The sequence below is a fragment of the Mercurialis annua genome, linkage group LG4 (genome assembly GCF_937616625.2).
Source record: "Mercurialis annua linkage group LG4, ddMerAnnu1.2, whole genome shotgun sequence".
NCBI lineage: Eukaryota > Viridiplantae > Streptophyta > Magnoliopsida > Malpighiales > Euphorbiaceae > Mercurialis > Mercurialis annua.
The window spans coordinates 32,740,207-32,760,586 of NC_065573.1; the positions used below are offsets into that span (position 1 = coordinate 32,740,207).

Genomic DNA, 20,380 nt, shown 5'->3' on the forward strand with positions numbered 1-20,380 from the left:
CACTTCCTAATTCTTTTAAATATGATACCATATTTAAAATTTAATATGTCTAAAGTACTAAATAGATTATATTGTAAAATAAGTTTATACGACAGTGATAGTGACATGTATATCTAATTTAAGATTTATTTGACCATGCTAAATGTATAACATATGATGGTTTCATATGGCGCCACGTTGAACCGACATTCCTATAAAATCGTACTAGTCTCACATGTTGTCATGTGTTCAATCTAATTTTCAACTCAAAATTTTATCTAATAACTTTTGTTTATTTTAGGCCTAATTACTTAAAAAAATTCCACCTTGTAACCTTTTTTTATTTATACCCTAATTTAGAAAAAAGTTCATTTGTACTCTATTTTTGATTTTTCATTTCAACTGTACCCAAAGAATTAGAATGACCTCTTATCATTTGAAAAAAAAAATCAAAATAGTCCTTTACTTTTAACTTATATTCTAATTAAACATTAATGTTATTAATTATACAAAAACACATTTTCCTTCCTAAAAAAATTCAACAAATAATAATTAATTATCAATAAATTTTAAAATTAAAAAACATAAAAATAATTGCATTTTACATAAAAGAAAATCAATTTATGTTAATTTTTTTTTAAAATTTTTTCCGGATCTCAGGCGAGGAAGAGAAGAAAATCCTCCTCCTTGCCTGAAAAGAGGAGCAACAACTCCTCTTTTCAGGCAAGAAGGAGGACTTCCTCCTCCTCGCCTGAAATCCGAAAAAAAATAAAAAATACCGCCGAATCGGAAAAATGGGGTGCTATCGTATAGCTTTGTACCGGCTAAGAAAGTTATCGGGTTTTAATAGCGGATTCGAAAATCGAAGGAGTACAATGGTGGATCGAAAGTTTTTAAATAAAATTTAAAACAAATTTTTAGGATTTATTTGAATATTTTTAAAGTTAAAGGATTTGTTTGTACTTTTCAAATAGAAAAAAGTATAGTATAACCCTTCTATTTAATTGTTTTTAATATTTTCATCCTTTAATTAGTTAAATTGTCAAAAAAATAAATTTTGGGGTACAGTTGAAAACGAAAAATCAAATATATGGTACAAATGAACTTTTTCTTAGATGAGGGTATAATCGAAAAAATTAGAAGATGAGATTTGTTTAAGTAATTAAACCTTCTTTTTATCACCATTATTGTTAATAACGCGAAAAATGAAATAATATTGGTCCCTACGATTCATTAAAATTGTATAAATTAGTATAAAAAAATAAATTAATTTATCCTTATCTATATATATTGCAATTTGGCCTTTTCAATACAAAAAATTAGGTTTGTGATTGTTATAAAAATAAAAATTTAAAGTGGTTTTATTTTTTATACAAAAGAGGTAAATGTCTAAACACAATCAAACATTAATACTCTTACTATAGGTCAAACCATGAAGATCATACAAAATTCACGGCATTAGACCCATCATCTAGGTAGCATGGAAACGGAAACGACATGAAACAGACACGGGGAAATGGCAAATATTTAAAATAAAACACACGAAACATGAGGGAAACGTGTAAATAATAAAAAATATAGGGAATATTTATTATATTAAAAATTATAAAATATTATATATATTAACTTTTATTTATACATTTATGCCAATTAATAAAATAAATCAAACATAATTAAATACAATAAAAATAAGAAGATAAGTTTTATTGTAGATAAAGTAAACAATAAAAATTGTGGGTAATTGATTCAAAAAGATTATTAGTTGAGAATTTTTTAGATTTTTTTCTAACTATATAATTTTTTTTATTTACGGAAACGGCCCGAAATGTTTCCTTATGAGTTTTAGAGAGTTTCTGAGAGTTTCCGGTTTCCGAAATGTTTTTGAAACGGGACACGCAAGTTCGTCGAAGTTTCCGTGCTTCTTAGTCATCATAATAGAATTATGGTTTGAAATCCACGCTAAACTTCTATTCATCGAAGCCAAATGATCTATGAATTATTAGCTTTTCTATGGGTTTTTGATATTTGGGTGCCTCAAAGGCACCCAAAAATCCAATATAGTGCCCCTTCTGGAATTAATTCCAGAAGAGTGCCTGGGACCACGTGGTCCGCATTCTAGGAATGCGGACCACGTGGTGGTCCGCATTCCTAGAATGCGGACCACATTAATCAGAATATTAAATCTGATTAGCAGTGTTCCGCATTCTAGGAATGCGGAACACTGCCAATTTACCGTTGGGAGCTGGTCTCCCAACGGCCAATTAAATGCGTTCCGCATTCATGGAATGCGGAACGCATTTAATTGGCCGTTGGGAGACCAGCTCCCAACGGTGAGGCTGCCTATAAAAGGGATGGGGGGTTTTTTATTTGTAAGGAAAAATAGTTACTAAATCAAAGAAAAAAAATGAGAGTAGAGGGGAGAAAAAAAAGTAGTTTCGAGGTTATATTTTGAAAAATATTTCGGGAAAAAGTTGGAAGAAGTTATATTTCGGAGCTAAACGGATCTATTCGTGAAGTGTTATATTTTTTATTCGATATTTATTTAAAGGACTACAAGAGGTTAGTACGTGTAATTTTTTTAATTATTGTATTAAATAGTTTTAGTGTTTATAAATGTTAGAAATTTAATAATATGTAAAATTGTTATAAAATTAATTTTAATATAGCAAAATATTAGACTTTAATTATAACTTAGAAATGCATGTAATAAGGAAGTGTATAATTAGAAATTTCATACAATTATATTAGGATATGTTTAATTTATTTTTATTTGAAAAAAATATTAGAAATAAAGTAATAGTAATTACGATTGATATGTTAACGCTATAAATTTAAGATTAGCATTTTAAATATAACGGTGTTAAAATTTGCTGTTTATTAATTAGAAATGACGAGTCCAAATATATCTTTGTTGATATGGTGTGATGGCCGTATTGTGAGTTCTCCGTGTGGAATAGAATACCACGGGGGTCGTCCGGTTAATATGGCGCTTAGCGAGAGAATGAGTTTCGAGGAATTACAAAATATTTGTAGAAGAGCAGTTTCTACCGACGGGGAAGTAGAAATTTCAAAAATCTACTTCCGGCTTCCAAGAATAGTTGGGGGTGCGATACGGTCGTACTCGTTGTTTTCTGTGGAGAATAACGAGCATGTGTTTGGAATTCTGAACGAGGTCGTGCGGTATCCGCAACTCGAGATTTTGGAATTGTACGTGGAATACGAGGCCGTGGTTCGCAACAAGACTTTACTAGATCAGTTGGTCTTAGGTGATTCAAGCGGGTCTGAGAGGGGTAGTGGTGAAGAGGAAGAAGAGGAAGAAGAGGATTTCTACGACAGCAACGAAGAGGATGTCGAGGAAGACTTAGGAGCAGATTCACAATATGAGTCGCAACTTCCTGAGCATGTAAGAACGGCGGATCTTTGCGACTTTGACGTCGCCCCGGAGGATGATGAAAAGATTATGTGGGATCCTGGGATGGAATTCCGAGTAGGGATGGTATTCCCAAATCGCGATGCCGTCCGAGCTTGTGCGACTACTTATTCGGTCGGGGTGGGAAGAGAGTTCAAGGGTCGCCGGACTACCAACTCGACAATAGTGTTGGCTTGCAGGCAGAACCCTGTATGTAAATGGTGGCTGCGCGCTACACTTCTGCAAGCAACTCAGACGTGGACGTTGACAAAATATATTGGCCCGCACACGTGCAATCAGCTGTTACCTGATCCAAACCATCGGAATTTTGGGTCTGTTGCAATCGCAGACTATATCAAGGGTCAAGTAAAGCTGCAACGTGATATACGGATCGATACCCTCAGAGCTGGAATTTGGCAACAACTTGGAGTTAGGCCTCCGTATAAACGAACCTGGAATGCAAAGGAAAAGGCAATAGCTGATGTTTACGGTGGCTGGTATGAATCATTTGGTATGGTTCACAAGTTCATGAACGAGATGATGCATGTCAACCCTGGATCTTTCTGGGATGCAGAAGGTATACGCAATAACTCTAATTTGTTATATAACGAGTTGCTTCAAGTAATAATTCTAATTTTGTTGAACTTGTGATTTGTAGGCGCTGAGGTGTACACCGACGGGATCCTTCAGCCGAAAGTCGTAACGTTCATCCGAATGTTCTGGACTTTCAAACCGACAATTGAAGGGTTTCGTTTTTGCAAGCCAGTTTTGTTCGTCGACGGTACTCATTTGTATGGCAAATACAAAATGACCTTGTTGATCGCGTCGGCAATCGATGGGAACAGTCACATCATGCCACTGGCATTTGCACTTGTTGAATCTGAAAGTACTGCCAGTTATGAGTACTTTTTTGAACATTTGCGTGAGCACGTGATTTGCGAAAGGAAGGTGGCCATTATATCTGATCGGCACGCTGGAATATTGTCGGTTCTGAAGCGTCCTGAATGGGCCGGTGTCGCCCACAAGTTTTGCATCAGACATTTCTGTAGTAATTTTCAGACCAAGTTTAGGAACAAGGTTTTGAAGAAGCTGGCGGATAAAGCAGGTAAACAGCGCGACACTTTCGAGATGATCGCCCTTCAGAGAGACGCGCGTGCGTCTAGGATTGGGACTGCTGCACGCAGTTCTCAATTAGCTTACGGAGAGGAGCGGCGTGACGTCACACTGCCCCCACCAGAGCCAGCAGTTCCGGCTTACGTACTACCTCCTCTTCCTCCCCTGACCATCGATCTAGCTCACATCAGGGGAGCGCGTAGACGGCAGCCTAGAGTCGCCCCGCCTCGCGAGCGCCCGGCAGACCCTATCCCCCCACCGGTCTACTTCCACTTCGATCCTACAGCCACTACAGACAGACGGGGGGAGTACTATGGCCCGACTCAGTACTACGGTTCCACTTCCACTTCAGCATCACAGCCTCCGTGGCATCAGACCTATTTCCCACAGGTTTCATGTCATTTATAATTTAATTTATTGCTTTTTAACTCGTAGTTAAATATATATTTTAAATGTTGCGTTTTTAACTTTGTATTTCAGGGACCCCAGGTATCATCGTATCAGGTCCCGCCTTCGTCGATGCCGTTTTTTGAGCCGTCGTACGGACAGACAGCATATACCACTTCTCTGGGCACACCACCGGCGTCTCAGTTCCAGCAGGCCACACCGACGGCGTCTCAGTTCCGGCAGGCCACACCACCGGCGTCTCCGTTTCAGCAGACCACACCACCGCCGTTTGCTGCATCAGATCAGTATTACCGTCCAGCGCCATATACAGATGCTCAGCCGTTCACGTCTTTCGATCAGTGTTACCGTCCCACGATGCCTTCGGATGATCAGCCGTCGACGTCACATTCACGGCCATCTTCTTCTCACCAGGCCCAGGATCCATCACAGCTACATTTTACACTATCAGAGTCATGGTTATTCGGTCCGGAGATCGGTTCAGAGGCGTACGAGGAGCTTTTATCACGACCGGATCTCACACCTCCATCTTTTAGACTTCTACCGCCCACACAGGAGGAGACCGGTACTGCACCACCAGCAGCAGACGTTCAGCATTCAGCTCAGGACGAGGACGCATCCGACAGCGGCGAGAGCCCTCCGGTACCCAGACAGTTTCACTCGATCACAGACAGCTCGCGGCACCGACGAGAGACTCACGGTTTGAGGGTACAGAGACCGAGGACTCGTAGATATGAGGATTAGATTTCATATTTTTCTTTATTTATCGATTTTTGTATTTTAGTATATGTTGTATGTTTACTATATTATGTATATTATATTCGTGTGTTATAATTGTTATTTTGTTATCAGTGTCTGTTATAATCATTAGTTAAATAAAATAAATATTTATATCGTCTGTTAAATTTTGTCGTTTATTTCTAAGCGTTTGTTAAATTCAGTATCGTCTGTTAAAATCATTAGTCAATATCGTCTGTTAAAATCATTAGTTAAATAAAATAAAATTATTTTATATTAATTTTTAGTTTATAATTATTTAAACAATTTTTTATTTTTAAAAATTTAATAATCAGCAATGATTGGGCATTTTAGTGCCCAATCATTGCTGCCCCAATGATTGGGGAGACAAAACTGTCTCCCCAATCATTGGGGAAGCATGTTCCGCATTCCTAGAATGCGGAACATGCATTAATCACCTGATTATATATTAATCAGGTGATTAATGTGGTCCGCATTCTAGGAATGCGGACCACCACGTGGTCCGCATTCCTAGAATGCGGACCACGTGGTCCCAGGCACTCTTCTGGAATTAATTCCAGAAGAGGCACTATATTGGATATTTGGGTGCCTTTGAGGCACCCAAATATCAAAAACCCCTTTTCTATAAACATGATTTTTTATTTTTTTGATATATGGTAAATGAAATTTTATGAAAGGACTCAATTAAAAGACGACGCCTTAAAATTTTTCACATTCAGACTAATTTTCACTCTATTAGTGTAGGTTTCTTGGAAAGCAAACTCTATCCCCATGTTTTAAACAGTTGCATACGGTCGCGCAACCTTACTTAAGATAGGAGAACATTTTATTAATTCACCTGCGGCTTCGGGGTTAAACATAATTTTTGTTAATAAAGGGAAATCCAAGCCAATGTACGTTCAATTTTAGCCTCATATGGGAACTCAATTTGTCCCCTTCTACAAATAGAGGTAATCGTTTCTTTATCCCAAAATTTTGTTTGTTTTACATAAGGCTTAATTACTTAAAAATCACTCACCTTAAACTTTTTTTTCGTTTATACCATTATCTAAAAAAAAATTCATTTATACCCTGACGTATGTATTTATATTTCACCTCTACCCCGATACACTAAATTAACCTCTTTTTATTAAAAAAAAAGTTTAAAATAGTTTTTCATTTTAACCTAAACTAATTAGAGATTAATTAGAAATGAATTTTTCTCTAAATGAAGGACTATTTTAAACTTTTTTTTTTAAATGAAAAGAGGTTAATTTAGTGTCTCGGGGTAGAGGTGAAACATAAACACATATGTCAGGGTATAAATGAACTTTTTCCTAAGTCAGGGTATAAACGAAAAAAAAAATTAAGGTGGGTGTTTTTTAAGTAATTAGACCTTTAGATAATAACTTGCTCCATACTCCTAAATTCCATTGATAACAACATTTTGGAATTGGAAATTTTGGAATATGTAAATGGTGGCAAAGGAACCACATTGATGCAGTCTGTTTCACACATTCCATATTTGTCAAAACTTCCAAGCAATCATTTAAAACTAAAATGACATTAAAAACAAATTTAGATACTCAATCTAAATTAAATTAAAGCTTCTCAAACATCAGCCGGTTCATCAGCTGTTCCATTTTTTTTTTAATTTTTAAAACAGAATTGACGGCTATTACATTAAACCAGCAACTGGGTTGCGTCAAACCAAACCGCTAGAGGCACACGTGCATACGTAAATAGAAAAAACCGAGCCTCAAAAATCAACAAAGAACCTTATCCCATAATTCATTTGACTTTCAAACATTGACTAGACTTTTCACAAAACTACTACTCCAGAATTCAACGGTATCAAATAATGTTAATAATTGACCGGTGTTATCTGTTCTCAAAGTTTGATTTCAACATCAGCATTCACACAGCCCTGACCATAGAAATAGAATGGGTACAAATTAAAGTTCATTACAAGACATTTTCAGACCATAACTCTGAGGTATTCTATAATTTTGATTTCTGCAATTAAATATTTATGTTGTTGAGTCAGAGTTTTCTACTTAGTCATTTTCAACCCTGCAAATTCAAAGAATTCTCACACAGTGTGTGCAAGAACCAAATTAAATTGAATAACCATACTACACCCACAAATTCAGTTTGATTTGATATTATTATATCAAAAAAAATCAGCTTCGTCTATTGTTAGACGTAAAAATATTTTTTAATACAGATCAAACCGAAATAACCGAAGAAAACCCCAAAGATATTAACATAACCAATTAGTTTAATTTGACAAGTTTTCATTTGATTAGTTAAAAAAATTATTTCAATTCAAACCTAATGTACAACGATCTAGTTATATCTTGTATATCCATCTATAGCAGGATCACAGTACTTGCCAAATAATAAGGTTGATTAAAATACAGTATCAATTAAAATTAAGAAAATTAATTGTGAAAAAAAAATGAATTTCCATAGCATAGTACTCAGTACATGCAAGCTACGTTGCAAAAAAAACAAAATAAACCACAAAATTAAATGCTTGTAACTTTAACCTTTAACACAAGAAATAAAATAGGAGTAATAACTATGTTTCAATTTATGAACAATTTAATTAAGTTAACCCTATTTTAAATTTATTAAAAAGTATTATTGATAAGAGATAAATTAAAATAGTAATAATAAATCTCATCTTGATATTATAAAATGACAAATATATTTCGGACCAAATATTTTTTTCAAAATGACAAATATTACGAACTGGACAGAGTATTTTATAAGAATACGTTATATATTTAATGCAGGATTTAATATGCAATATGGCATGTAAGCTGTGACTTTGTGAACATGTGTACATATTCTTGTTCATGACCGGAGAATTAGGCTGCATTACCACAAATTGAACCACAATCTACAATTGTTAATCTAAATTTCCATAAATTTGCACACACATTAGCAAATTGAACTAAGACATCAGTATTCAATTAAATAGAATAGATATAATTGGCAATCTATGACTGAGTTCGATGCATTCTAATTCTATTATACCATGAACATAAAACCCAGTAAGACTGTAAGACGCCATCACAATCATAAATTTTCTGCCCTGTTTTGCCTAGATAAGTTCGGCGAGCGTCTCCTGCAATTTAAAGGTATTTCAGATTCAATTAGAAAGACAATGGAAGACATAATATGCACAACAAAAAGTCTGACTGGTCATCCTCTGATAAAACTCTGTCACCGATTAAGACATAATCAAATTGAACCTAGATTATCTACTCAGGTGATTTAAAATACGGTAGCTAGTCATGGAGTTCGGTGGAGAAAACAAAGTTAAAAGGTGCACCTCCCATACTCTCTTACTCCTTCCGGCTCAAATTGATAGACGGTTTACAAGTATTAAATAATTCAGATTATCTATGCAAAATGGGTTTAATTATAAAAAAATATCACACTTGCCCAATATAGTGGTAACTTTTTATCTTTTAGTATATTTTGTTTCTTTTCCACGTTCCCTGATGACCTTGAAGAAAAGTGATTTAGGCTGAAATAGTTCAGCATGACATGAAATACATCATGGCCCATCAGGGCTATGATAAGTAGTACAATTTTATTAAGGCTAATCCTCTGAAAAACCCCTCACCTTTCAATCCCCCTTCATTTGCACCCTCACCTTCTAAAATCTCAATTTTACCCAAATTATCACCTTTCATTTTCAATTGCACCCTAAAAGTATTAAATTGACCTATGTTCACTGGAAAAAGTTCAAATCAATACTTTATGTTTCAACAGATATTACAAATAGTACCTAACGTTAAAATTTAAATAAAAAATCATCTTCACTAAAATTTCAAAACACCGGCCACCATCAAAACCTACCGCCGAAAACCGACCGCTCGTCCAAGAAGGAGCAGATCTGCTCCTTCTCTCGCCTGCTCCTTCTCTCGCCTGAAAAGGAGCAGCGCGATCTGCTCCTTCTCAGTCGAGAAAAGGAGCAGCGCGATCTGCTCCTTCTTGGAGAAGGAGGACCATATCCGCCTCCGGCGGTCGGATCTTGTTGGAAACAAGTCTCGGTTTTGGCGAGTTCGTAACGACGAACAAATTTTTCGAAAAAATAAATTTTGATTAAAAAAATAATTCTTAAAATTTATTTAAATTGAATAATAAAAATTTTGCGTATATTAAACAGGAAATATATATTATTTTAAATATATATCGGACTCAAAGAAAAGACAAGATCTAGACTGTTCTTCCTTGAAGAACACCTTGATTTTTTATTATTTTGTTTTGTTAAAAATCGTTGAATATTTTATTCTAAAATTTAATTTAATTAATTTTGTGGAATTAAAACGGTAAATTTGAATAAAAGTGGATGTGAAATTTAGTAATCTTTGAAATATTTTTAGGGAAGATGGTTTTATTGTTGAAATTGTAACACTGAGGACTATTTAGAATATAGGTTTAAATTTAAAATATTGATTTGAACTTTTTCCAGTGAAAATAAGTCAATTTAGTACTTATAGGGTGCAATTGAAAATGAAAGGTGATAATTTGGGTAAAATTGGGGATTTTGAAAGGTGAGGGTGCAAACGAAGGGGGTTTGAAAGGTGGGGCGTTTTTCAGGGGATTAGCCTTTTATTAAATCCTTAACATGCCCTAGCAATTGGTCTAGGAAACCGGGATAGCTAGTTAGGACATGAAATCAGCAATCACATACAGTATACAATGATAAAAGTGTACAATCAAATTACCTTTTAGATCGGATGTAATTCTCTTGATTGATCACACCTCCATAATCAAATAAATCATCATTTGCCCAAACATGCTGGCCCTGCTTATGGAATGACTTCTGTCAGAAGAAGCAAGTAATTTGTAAATTTCAATTAGCGGTTGATGAGAAAGTTTATCGGTATGAAATATGAACAATGTACAGAAAATTAGAGCCAAGTAGTATGGTTGGTTCACAAGTAAAATTTCAACAAAAGACAGATTTTCTTTTCTGCAATGTCCACATCAGATATTACAGAACCTTAATGAAAAGATCCAATGAAAACAGTCCTGAGACAAATATAGTTCACATATACTTGAAGAGGATGAGAACAGCATCTCATATACTCAAACCATTGCCGAATTGCTACTCCCTCTGTCCCATTTAGGAAGTCCATTGTTGTTTTTCACACATATTAAGAAGACAAAAGAGCATTTTTTTCTTATTTTGCCCTTATTTAATTGTGCTTTGGAATTGTACATGTCATTAATTACCTTGCAAATGAGACTTCTTAAGTGGGACACAAAAAATGACAATGGGACTTCCTAAGTGGGACGGAGAGAGTATTTATCCATGACCATGCTCCAGTAAAAATAGCTATGTACCTTCAAATGCCAAGGGGAAGTAACAATAGGAATCACAACTTGACGGTAACACAGAAAATAACAATGAAAAAAAGAGAGAAATGATGTGAAGCATTTGGTCTTATCAGAATGTTTACCACTATTGATTCATAAAGTCAATGTATTCTTTTCCATCTCGACTTATCAAGGAACCACTTAAATTGGCATTATATTCATATGGACCTCATGCACAACTGGTAAATGTAAGAGCATTCCCCTAACGAGATAGATCTAAAAATGGCCAGCTTATTCAAGTCTAGCACAGCTAGTGCAAGCAACAAATAGAGCAAACTAACCTCAGAATTGAGAGAATATTTCACTTTATTGATACTATCTTGGACTTCCGCCTGATGCTTCTTGTCTTCCAAAGACATAGCAGTAGCCCATTCAATCTTCTCTTGAATCGACAAAAGCATATTTTCCGAAGTGACTTGCCTGAAAGTCATAGGAAGTTAAAGTTAGCCGTAAGACTCCTCATAGTCGACCAAATAATTTTTTTATGAACCAATCTATCATGGTAAATGGAAGGTCATTTCTACGCTTCCATCAAATATTAGTATACATATGACTACTGGTAATGGTTCAAGAGTAAGCATACTGGCACTAATCACCAACAAATTTAAATTAAAGGAACGAATCAGACAAATGGGATTAAAAATAGAGAATCAAAAACATAGATGGTCATGGAAGACCTTAAATAAGAAAGGGAAAGAAGAAAATACAGCATAATGTCATTGGCATAAGTGGGGTGGATCATGAAGATGTTTAAAATTCCTACAGAAGATGAAAGATTACATGAACAGCACCTAGCATGTCTATGAACCTCTCAACAGATTCGAGGTTTTTATATCGGTTTATTTACTCCAAATTGCATATACTTTTATGACCAGAGAAAAGATGTCATCTCAACACTGCAATTCTGGCTTGATATATAATCCTAGTTGGCAAATCTCTAGACATGATTGAAATACTTGAACGAGACTTCTAGACAGGGAGTTAAAAAAAGCATATTAAACTGGTTGTAAATTAGACAATTTCACCACAATAGGCCTTTTCGGGTGTCGAGGCTACAGGTAATTCCGCCTCTCACCTCATCTATTTCACTTTAATTTAATGGCCAGCATCCTAATCAGATTTCACTTTTGAAACCTCACTGATAATAAATATGAAGGATCTTGATTATCTTCTGCAAGCTAATTATTCATTTCGACTCAGCGATTGATTGATTCACCAGAATCACCACAGATAAACTTCTTTGGGGGTAATATCCTTGGTAAAATACTTAACTAGAAACTACATTTCCTAGAAAGTATAAACTTTTCTGTATTGTTCAAGTCCCTAGGAAGTGAAAATTACATAAATATTTTTCTATAAAACAATACTCCCTATTTCCCATAATAATAGGATTATGATTGATTTCACAAAAAGTAAGAAAGGATAATTTTTATAGCTAGAAGGATGTATTTTTCTACAATATATTAGTAAATGTCTCTCTTTAAAAATCCAAAAACATTAAATGTTATTTTAATATCAATATAAAATGAATAAGGATATAATAAGAAACCAATAAGTAAATTAAAATTTTGAAAAGAAAACCGGTCTATATTTTGGGACGGACAGAAAAGGAAAGTAAGCTTATTATAATGGGACGGAGGGAGTAGTTGTTTCTTACGACATAAATTACTCACTTAACCAGCCAAAACAAACTTATTAAAGTTTTGCTAGAAATTAATTCCCTTATTTGAGGGAAGTTGGCAATACTTCCCAGAAAGTTCAAATAATAACACCAACCAAACAAAAAAGATATAGTCTGAAAAACTCCAACCAAGCAAGCTCTCCTATTAATCCAGCTATGTTGAAAACTACTGCAAATCACACTAAAACGTGCCTTAGTATTTTTTGCGGAGGGACACAGGGCTAACTTGCACATGGTGGAAGACCATATACTGACATTTAAAATGAAACATTTTGGAGTGACATATCATATTTCTAATAAAGTTCAAAAATAAAAGAAGCTATTGCTGACTCAAATATATGCCAAGTGCCATTGTAATCAGCAAGCTGTTAGCTGTCTAGGCATACAAATACCGAGTAAGGAAAGTGCTTCTTGTAAGTTGCAAGGTGAAGTGATGGAGAAAACATCCAAGCGATGCAGGAAGACTTAAACATGCCTCCGAGGCAATTCTAAACAAAACTATGCCCAGTAAAGAGTCAAAGACCAACTCTTGAATTTCATTACTAGACATGCCAATAGTGAATAGCCTGAGATCCTGATTCCTGAACATTAGTTATTTAACTAGCGATTGAGGTAAAATGAACTATAGCATACCATTTTTTCAGACTCTCTATCATACTTCCAAGTTGCCCCTCTATCAGATCCCTCCCTGCTGCAAATTGCACCTACAAATAGAATAATATAACAGAGTTGAGCGATTTGTTGGATCAAATTTACAGAATGAGATTGGCGTTCATATTTCAAAAGGAGAATGATTCAACCTCAAAACATCTCTGTGATTGATTCAACTTTCCTTTAACTATGCCCTGTAAAAAAAATCAGTATCGAATGATCATCCATTACCATTACATAAAGAAAAAACATGATCGTCCCAAGTAAATTTTACAAAATATTACCAACACATACCGCATACATACACTCATTGATCAGGAAGTCTTCGAGTTCACGCACATTGGAAACCTCAATCTCCTCTAGAAGCACATCATAGGAGAGAACCTGAAAGAGATTTCAATCAAGAATAAAATAAAACCAGTGACCGAGTATAAACAATTCTATGGCCACAGCAATAATTTTAGTAGCCAATTTAACCAACAATTTCAACAGATATAACATAGTTTGAATCAAAACTAAAAGTTAAGCAAATAACATATAAAAAGACGACCACCGCACCTTGTTAGACTGAGCAAGAGTGAGCACAGTGAGCTGCTTGAGCTTCTGAACTTGTTCAGGTACCAGCTTCGGGAGATTACATGCATTACCTTTTATATATTCAATTCAACCATTAAAAATAAAATAATGTCAGTCAAAACGCTAAAAGCACGAACAAAATAATAAAATTAAGTAGCTTACTTGTATAATCACGCCATGTTCCATAAGCAAAAAGTCTAAGCAAATGATAATACGCAGAATTCTCCGTCCCTTCAAGCTGCATTAGAGTATATCACTTCCATTAGCAATAGAAAAAAAAACATAAAAAATAAAGTAATTGAAATTTAATCATGATAAAAAACGTAAAAAAATTTAAAAAACCTGAAGGATATTAGGAACGGAGAGAATTTCAGAGAAAGAAAAAAGAGAGGGATGAGAAGTGGCTTCGGTTATGAGAGAAGCCAGAGAAGAGGAGGGGGAGCTGGCTAGGTTAACGAATTGCTCTATTACTACAGATTGCTGCTGTTCTATCTCCATTTATTTTTCACTCACAAATTCCAAGAAAAATTTTAGAAGATAAATTAGGTTTAATTAACGGAATCGCAAATTTTTTGAAAGAGGGGTTTTGGGAAGAAGAAGGGTTTCTTTTTGGTGGGTGTTACAGTTATGTTTTTTCTCTCTATATATACCTCTCGCTTGATTGGCTTCTTTTATAAAAAAAACTCTATAAAAAACAGTTTATATTTAATATATTTTGATAATTAAGTGTTTATATTATAGTATGATTTATTTTCCAATAAATATTTAAAATAGCTATATTTTCTTAGAATTATTTAACAAATTAGCAACAATTTTCACTGCTAAGAATCAAATAAATCCATAACATAATAAAAATATTATTACCTATATTATAAGAGAAAGGTTTGGATATTTTAAGGATTTAATTTATACATTTAATAAAGAAAGAAAGACAGAGAGAATGAGGAATGAAAAAAGTGATAAAAAAACTTATTTTTCTCTAAATAGAGATTAGAAAAGTGAAAAGAAGATTGAAAAAAATAAGAAATAGATGAGATAGATTAATAAAGAAGATAATAATATAAGAATAATTTTAACCAAATTAATTGTATAAATGTGGCAAATACTATGAAAAGTAAACTAAGTCATTTTAAAACTTACATTTTTATAATTAATACTTCAGAAAAACTAAATCTATTAATATAATAAATATTTTTCAAAATTCTGTCATAAGATTTAGTTAAAAAATAATTTTTATCTATTTATATAAAGCAAAAAAGTTAGTATATGTTTATAATAAAAATTTAAAATATTTATTTAGTAATAATAAAAAAATAACTAAAATCTATATTATATATAAAAATACGGATGAGAGAGAAGGAGAAATACTTTTATCTAATAAACTTTCTAATTTATTTTATTAAGTATATAATTAAAATATTTATTTAACTATTAAAGATAGAATTCTATTGAAAATAAGGAGGTATTAACTTTTTATTATTAATAATGATATATAGTTCTAATGAAATAAGTAGTAGTAAAATTTGGTTTAAATAATTACTGAATATGTGTTTTATTAATTAGTAGTTAATTGATTTATTAAAAAAAATCTATTGGAATTAATAAGGAAGTAGTAACTTTTTATAACTAAAAATATAATTTAATGGAATAAGTAAATAGTAAATTTACTTAAATAATAATTACTAGATTAGTAGTAGTTATTTTTTTAATCAATGAAGGTTCAATGAACCATATGAACTGTACAATAGAAAGTAATTCATTCTCTTACAGTCATCATAAAGATAATAAACTCATTATATTGATGGATGTAGGGATTTGAAGACTTCCGCAATCTTCAAAAAGTGAATGAATCAATCAATCCACTCCATATTTGGTTAACTAACTGGATATTAGCGCTAGCGAGGGCCTAGCTCGGATGGCTGAGCCTGAAACATTTTTAAGTGCATTGAGAATTTATGATTCAAACGCCGTTTCCGTAACTAATAACTAATAATTAAAATTAGATATTAGCACCACCATATACAACATCGTAGTGCATATTCCATGTCCCCCGTTAAGTAATATGGTGGAGACATTTCATCCTGTAATTAAAGAAATATTTCACCGCAAGACATTTCATCCCGTAATTTTATCCCATTTATGTTCAAATACCATCACCCCTTGTCAATTTAAGCTATGCTTTCTGAGAATGTTGATAGCTCCTGATATCCAATGGCAGAGCCAGAGGAGGGTGGGGCTGGACAGCCATCCCCCTCCTCCACCAATCCCCCTCCTCCACCAGACTATAATTTTATTTAGTTTATTGAATTATAATTTTATTTAGTTTGAGAAATTTTTATAAATTTTTATAGCTTTTTTATATAAATTAATTAATTTATAAAAGTGTATAATAATTATATTAAATTATGTGTGCTATATACATAAATGAATTAGTAATTAGTTAATATTTGATGAATTAAGTAAATTAATACTTCTCGTCAAAAAAAAAGTAAATTAATACTTGATAAATTTATAAATGAATTAATATTATTGATATACTTTTTTAATTATCAAGAGACCGAATAATTTTTTTGGGACAAATCATATGTTATTTGACCTAAGAAAATTGAACAATACATCGTTCAACCAAGCCAATTTTAGCCCCTTCCAAGTAAAACTTTTGGCCCTACCACAGTTGATATCCATGAGAAAATGTTTAAATGTAACGCTCGGAATCTCGTAAAACCCATCTACGACCCTTGCAGGTCCGTGCCTGGATCACATCTGTTCGGGAAATAAAGAATTATCTTTCCTTGATGTCTGAATAGGACATTTGAGGGGAATGAGCAATGTCTCGACTCAAAACCATGAATCAAAAACTGCATTAACCATAATGACCAAAAACAGACCAATGGCAGGAATCATAAACGAAATTTGGTCTTGCACATAAAAGGTAAAAGAGATTTATTCTCTGCATGTCTTATAACTGGCCGAAAAGGTTAAAAAAGGTCTACAACCAACTACACCAAAGATGGCTATACCAACTCATGTAAACTATTCTAAAGTACTTAGACGGGCTGAAATTTACTACCTCAAAATGCACCCTCTATTTCTTCGAAATGGCAATAACATTAAAGTTGAGGGATTCCGGATTTTTCTGGATCATGTCCTGTATCACTTTAGCTGCATCCTGTTACGAAATAAACCGTCGTCAAATACACAAATTCAAATGTTAAATGAACTAAATACAGAAATTCAACCATTACATGCATTTCTAATGCCTTGATAAGAAAATATTACAAGAAAAAGATTGCCGCATAAATGAATGCAACTTCTTCCACGCATTGGTTTGACACCAACGCCCTAATCTAATGCAATTTTAAAATTTCACTAGATTGGGGCATCGGTGTACTTCTTCACCATTTCTAGACAATTCAAATAGTGCTACTCTATTCTCTTCTCAGAAAAGCACAGAGAATGTTTTTAAAACATGACTCAAAGAAACAAACTTAAAAAGGTGAAAAATAAAACTACGCCAAAGGATTGCACATATACACCTTCAATAAGCTGCCTGGTGAGGATGCACCATGCAAAATCGGCCCTGACTTTCTTCCATCAAGCTCAAAGAGTTGTCCTGTACAAATAGGTAGAAATTCAGTATGTACACATAAAGCAACGTTGCAGTCAAACGTTTTGCAAACATGTCTGATTAATCAATTTAAACATCTATAAAAAGAGGGAGTAAGTTAACTATTTAAAAGAATCTACCTTCAACGCAAGCGAAGCAAATAAAGTGAGTGTCCACATTGTCTGAAGCCTGCACAAACAAATTTTGGTAAAAGACAGAATATAAAAACTAATAATAGCAATTATTACTCTTCATATTTGTTTTTTCGGATAACATTTGTCATTGATGTGAATACTAGATACTCTATCCAAACAAAATAAGTGAATATTATCTTTCAATCAAGGTAAAAAATTTGAAACACTTACCACTGTCTCACCCCCTGTAGCTGCTACAGAATGGGCAACTTCCATTTCTGTGTCATTCGCAAGAAATATAGCACGCTACAATAAAAATATATAGACGAGACAATATTAAGACAGAAAGATAAGGAAACCATAGCGCAGAAGGCCCATAAACAAAAGGAACAGATGAATAACCTCCATTGGATCCATGCTTGCTGTGGATTTGAAAAACCTATCCAAGAATGAGTCCTCAACTGCAGATGAGAAGTAACATACCAAACATGAGTACAAGTTCTGTAAAGGGGATTTAAAAATTTGGTTGCAACAATCTTGACAGAATCAGAAAGAAATTCATCTTATAACACTTTATATTTCAAGATGTCATGTATTCACTATAGACTGCAGCTTTTCCAAAATCAGAATCATAGAACTATGAAAATGTTACTCAATAGTCATCAAATAGAAATTAGGAATGTTGCTGACTTGGAAGATTCTCAAGAGAGAAAAGGACAACAGAATATCTAAATCTCTTTAATGTGACAATCCAGAAGTTCAAGCTGACATACACCTCATTATCATTATTATTCATCAGCTAATTTGCACCATACTCCTATAATCCATCAACTAGAGCAATGTACTATGTAGATAACAGTTTGAAAAAAGTTCATATTGACATAACAGCAAAATAGATCCACTCATTCTACGAGATCAAGAGCTCAAATTCTGGATGTGCAATTATTGCAGCTTCTATTAAAAAGAGCAACAAAACTATCAGAGAAACTAAACTGCATACATTGGTGATTGCTGCAGGCATTTTGTCAATTGTTAACATAGTTGCATACACCTATTTTTAGTTGCTCTCATGAGTCTCGTCTATGGTTAGGTTGGTTTTGGTAGGGGGGAGAGAGTGTGAGGAACTATGTATAATTATGCTTCATGAATAAAGAGAAATAAACCAACTTACTGAGCTTGATCTCTGGAGCGATGTTCCCTACAGCATGAAGAAGCCCTATTGTTCCACATGCATTGCCCACAGTTTGTTTCATGAAATATACTTTACTGCCTGGTTCCTGTACTCAAAACACATAAAGCAGCCCAAAGAAAAAATCAATATCTAAATCAAAAGACAATATAGAAGAGATGGCAAACAGCATAATGAAGTATGGAACATATCATGAGGGAGAGTCAAAAGAGTTTGTCAAGGCCTATGATATTTTCTTTCTCTTTTAGTATCTTTATGACTTATTCAAGATTGTAAGAGCGTGAAATTTTCTGTTCTCTTCTTTACAAAGTCGCAAACCAATTATGACAAAAGAAAGGAAATTTAAAAGGCTGAATCTGATGTCCTAATAATACATATACTCAAGCTTAGCCAGTGAAAAAGTATGAATCTAGAAAGAACAGGTAGCGTTTATAAGATTTTCTAGCACTTCATAAATTATACAACCTTCTAGTGCTCTGCCATTGTGAGAATCGCCAAATTTAGAAAACAGCATCTTATACAATTTGACCAAAGACCTAAAAGTTGAACTTCAAACAAAAAGCTGATAATTTTCCATAAGCTAACCTACTTAACCTTGAATTGGTCCATCAACAAAAACCAAACTCTATGCAATAAAAAATTGGTCATGGTGCTTACATGTTTGACACCTTCTTGCCTCATTCTTTCCTCTTCACTCTGGAAAAACAAAATATTGCAATGAAATCAGCAAGAAAAGAGTATAATTTTGAATGCTAAACTTAAATTGTTACACCTGGGAAAAGAAACAAACTTTAAAAGGAAAGACGAGAAAGAAAAACCTGAGGAGTAAGGGGATAGAGAAAAAGAACAGCAAGAACTGGCTTTGGAACCATTTCCAGAAGCTCCTCATCTAACCCATATACATCATAACACTCTGCTTCATTTTCCTTTACTCCTAATCCCCATAGAAACTGCCACAATCCATAATATTATTGATCAAAAAAAGTGAATCAGAAAATAAAAATCAAAACTTTCCGAGTAAAATTCAATACCCAATTAGCCTCTACAATTAACTGAAGAAAAATAAAAGAATTGAGCTGAATTTATTAGTTCACCTGGTTCATAACATCAGGATTAGCTTCAAGGGGAAGCCAGCGTTTAGCAGACGGACTTTCATCGATTGTCGCCATATCTTTTTGCTATAATAAATCAAAGAAAGAGAGAATCAAATTTAGATACACAAATTAAAGAAGACAACTTTGCTTTGCTTTGCTTGCTTCGTATAAAAAGGTTTTGGCTTGGGCTTTTCACTATTAAAATTGAGTTTTTTAGACAAATACACCTAAATTGGCTAAATAATCTCACGGCTACCACAACAATTTAATGCTAACCATAATACCGTTTGTCATAAGTTTTTTATAATAAATAAGCTTCCTGATTTGCCAAATTACGACTCTCTTAAATAGGAGCTGTTCTCTTCCAAAATTGAATCAATCTCCATGTCGCAAGATTCTCT

General features: G+C 33.7%; 4 protein-coding genes across 7 annotated transcripts; 2 read left to right on the forward strand and 2 right to left on the reverse strand.

The window, feature by feature from the left end:
* Positions 1 to 2,866: 2,866 nt before the first annotated feature.
* Positions 2,867 to 4,488, forward strand: LOC126678605 (uncharacterized). Its single transcript, XM_050373496.1, has 3 exons — positions 2,867 to 3,965; positions 4,047 to 4,375; positions 4,459 to 4,488. The coding sequence occupies exons 1-3, from the start codon at positions 2,867 to 2,869 to the stop codon at positions 4,486 to 4,488; spliced, it is 1,458 nt and encodes a 485-aa protein (XP_050229453.1).
* Positions 4,489 to 4,500: 12 nt separating this feature from the next.
* On the forward strand, positions 4,501 to 5,754 carry LOC126679430 (extensin-like). The gene is made up of 2 exons (XM_050374455.1): positions 4,501 to 4,891; positions 4,982 to 5,754. The coding sequence occupies exons 1-2, from the start codon at positions 4,517 to 4,519 to the stop codon at positions 5,648 to 5,650; spliced, it is 1,044 nt and encodes a 347-aa protein (XP_050230412.1). The 5' UTR covers positions 4,501 to 4,516; the 3' UTR covers positions 5,651 to 5,754.
* A 2,707-nt stretch (positions 5,755 to 8,461) lies between these two features.
* On the reverse strand, positions 8,462 to 14,585 carry LOC126679570 (COP9 signalosome complex subunit 7-like). Of its 2 annotated transcripts, none has more exons than XM_050374621.2 (9): positions 14,298 to 14,585; positions 14,118 to 14,193; positions 13,938 to 14,026; positions 13,674 to 13,763; positions 13,529 to 13,573; positions 13,362 to 13,432; positions 11,329 to 11,467; positions 10,393 to 10,472; positions 8,462 to 8,780 (listed from the first exon to the last, which is right to left on the reverse strand). In XM_050374621.2, exons 1-9 carry the CDS (start codon positions 14,451 to 14,453, stop codon positions 8,732 to 8,734), a joined length of 795 nt encoding a protein of 264 aa, XP_050230578.1. In that variant the 5' UTR covers positions 14,454 to 14,585; the 3' UTR covers positions 8,462 to 8,731. The 2 variants fall into 2 exon arrangements, with proteins under 2 accessions (XP_050230578.1, XP_050230577.1); XM_050374620.2 differs by having other exon boundaries at positions 10,393 to 10,490; positions 14,298 to 14,584.
* Positions 14,586 to 16,461: 1,876 nt separating this feature from the next.
* Positions 16,462 to 20,137, reverse strand: LOC126676153 (ubiquitin carboxyl-terminal hydrolase 3). Of its 3 annotated transcripts, none has more exons than XM_050370299.2 (10): positions 19,980 to 20,137; positions 19,704 to 19,835; positions 19,543 to 19,581; positions 18,868 to 18,973; positions 18,099 to 18,157; positions 17,928 to 18,002; positions 17,703 to 17,751; positions 17,492 to 17,568; positions 17,026 to 17,124; positions 16,462 to 16,620 (listed from the first exon to the last, which is right to left on the reverse strand). In XM_050370299.2, the coding sequence occupies exons 1-9, from the start codon at positions 20,052 to 20,054 to the stop codon at positions 17,041 to 17,043; spliced, it is 696 nt and encodes a 231-aa protein (XP_050226256.1). In that variant the 5' UTR covers positions 20,055 to 20,137; the 3' UTR covers positions 16,462 to 16,620; positions 17,026 to 17,040. The 3 variants fall into 3 exon arrangements, with proteins under 3 accessions (XP_050226256.1, XP_050226255.1, XP_050226254.1); XM_050370298.2 differs by having other exon boundaries at positions 16,462 to 16,718; XM_050370297.2 differs by lacking the exon at positions 16,462 to 16,620 and having other exon boundaries at positions 16,859 to 17,124; positions 19,980 to 20,136.
* Between the last annotated feature and the right edge of the window lie 243 nt (positions 20,138 to 20,380).

What these genes read in the sequence shown, in the direction of transcription:
- LOC126678605 (XM_050373496.1), top strand. Translation starts at nt 2,867, where the DNA reads ATGACGAGTCCAAATATATCTTTGTTGATATGGTGTGATGGCCGTATT. An exon ending in ATCTTTCTGGGATGCAGAAG is followed by an intron (nt 3,966 to 4,046) that starts GTATACGCAATA and finishes TGTGATTTGTAG; the next exon opens with GCGCTGAGGTGTACACCGAC. An exon ending in GGCACGCTGGAATATTGTCG is followed by an intron (nt 4,376 to 4,458) that starts GTTCTGAAGCGT and finishes GACCAAGTTTAG; the next exon opens with GAACAAGGTTTTGAAGAAGC.
- LOC126679430 (XM_050374455.1), top strand. Translation starts at nt 4,517, where the DNA reads ATGATCGCCCTTCAGAGAGACGCGCGTGCGTCTAGGATTGGGACTGCT. An exon ending in ATCAGACCTATTTCCCACAG is followed by an intron (nt 4,892 to 4,981) that starts GTTTCATGTCAT and finishes TTTGTATTTCAG; the next exon opens with GGACCCCAGGTATCATCGTA.
- LOC126679570 (XM_050374620.2), bottom strand. Translation starts at nt 14,453, where the DNA reads ATGGAGATAGAACAGCAGCAATCTGTAGTAATAGAGCAATTCGTTAAC. An exon ending in TCAATGAGTGTATGTATGCG is followed by an intron (nt 13,574 to 13,673) that starts GTATGTGTTGGT and finishes TTTTTTTTACAG; the next exon opens with GGCATAGTTAAAGGAAAGTT. An exon ending in AATATTCTCTCAATTCTGAG is followed by an intron (nt 10,491 to 11,328) that starts GTTAGTTTGCTC and finishes TTCTTCTGACAG; the next exon opens with AAGTCATTCCATAAGCAGGG.
- LOC126676153 (XM_050370299.2), bottom strand. Translation starts at nt 20,054, where the DNA reads ATGGCGACAATCGATGAAAGTCCGTCTGCTAAACGCTGGCTTCCCCTT. An exon ending in CGCTCCAGAGATCAAGCTCA is followed by an intron (nt 18,158 to 18,867) that starts GTAAGTTGGTTT and finishes TCTCATCTGCAG; the next exon opens with TTGAGGACTCATTCTTGGAT. An exon ending in CAAGCATGGATCCAATGGAG is followed by an intron (nt 18,003 to 18,098) that starts GTTATTCATCTG and finishes TTTTTATTGTAG; the next exon opens with CGTGCTATATTTCTTGCGAA.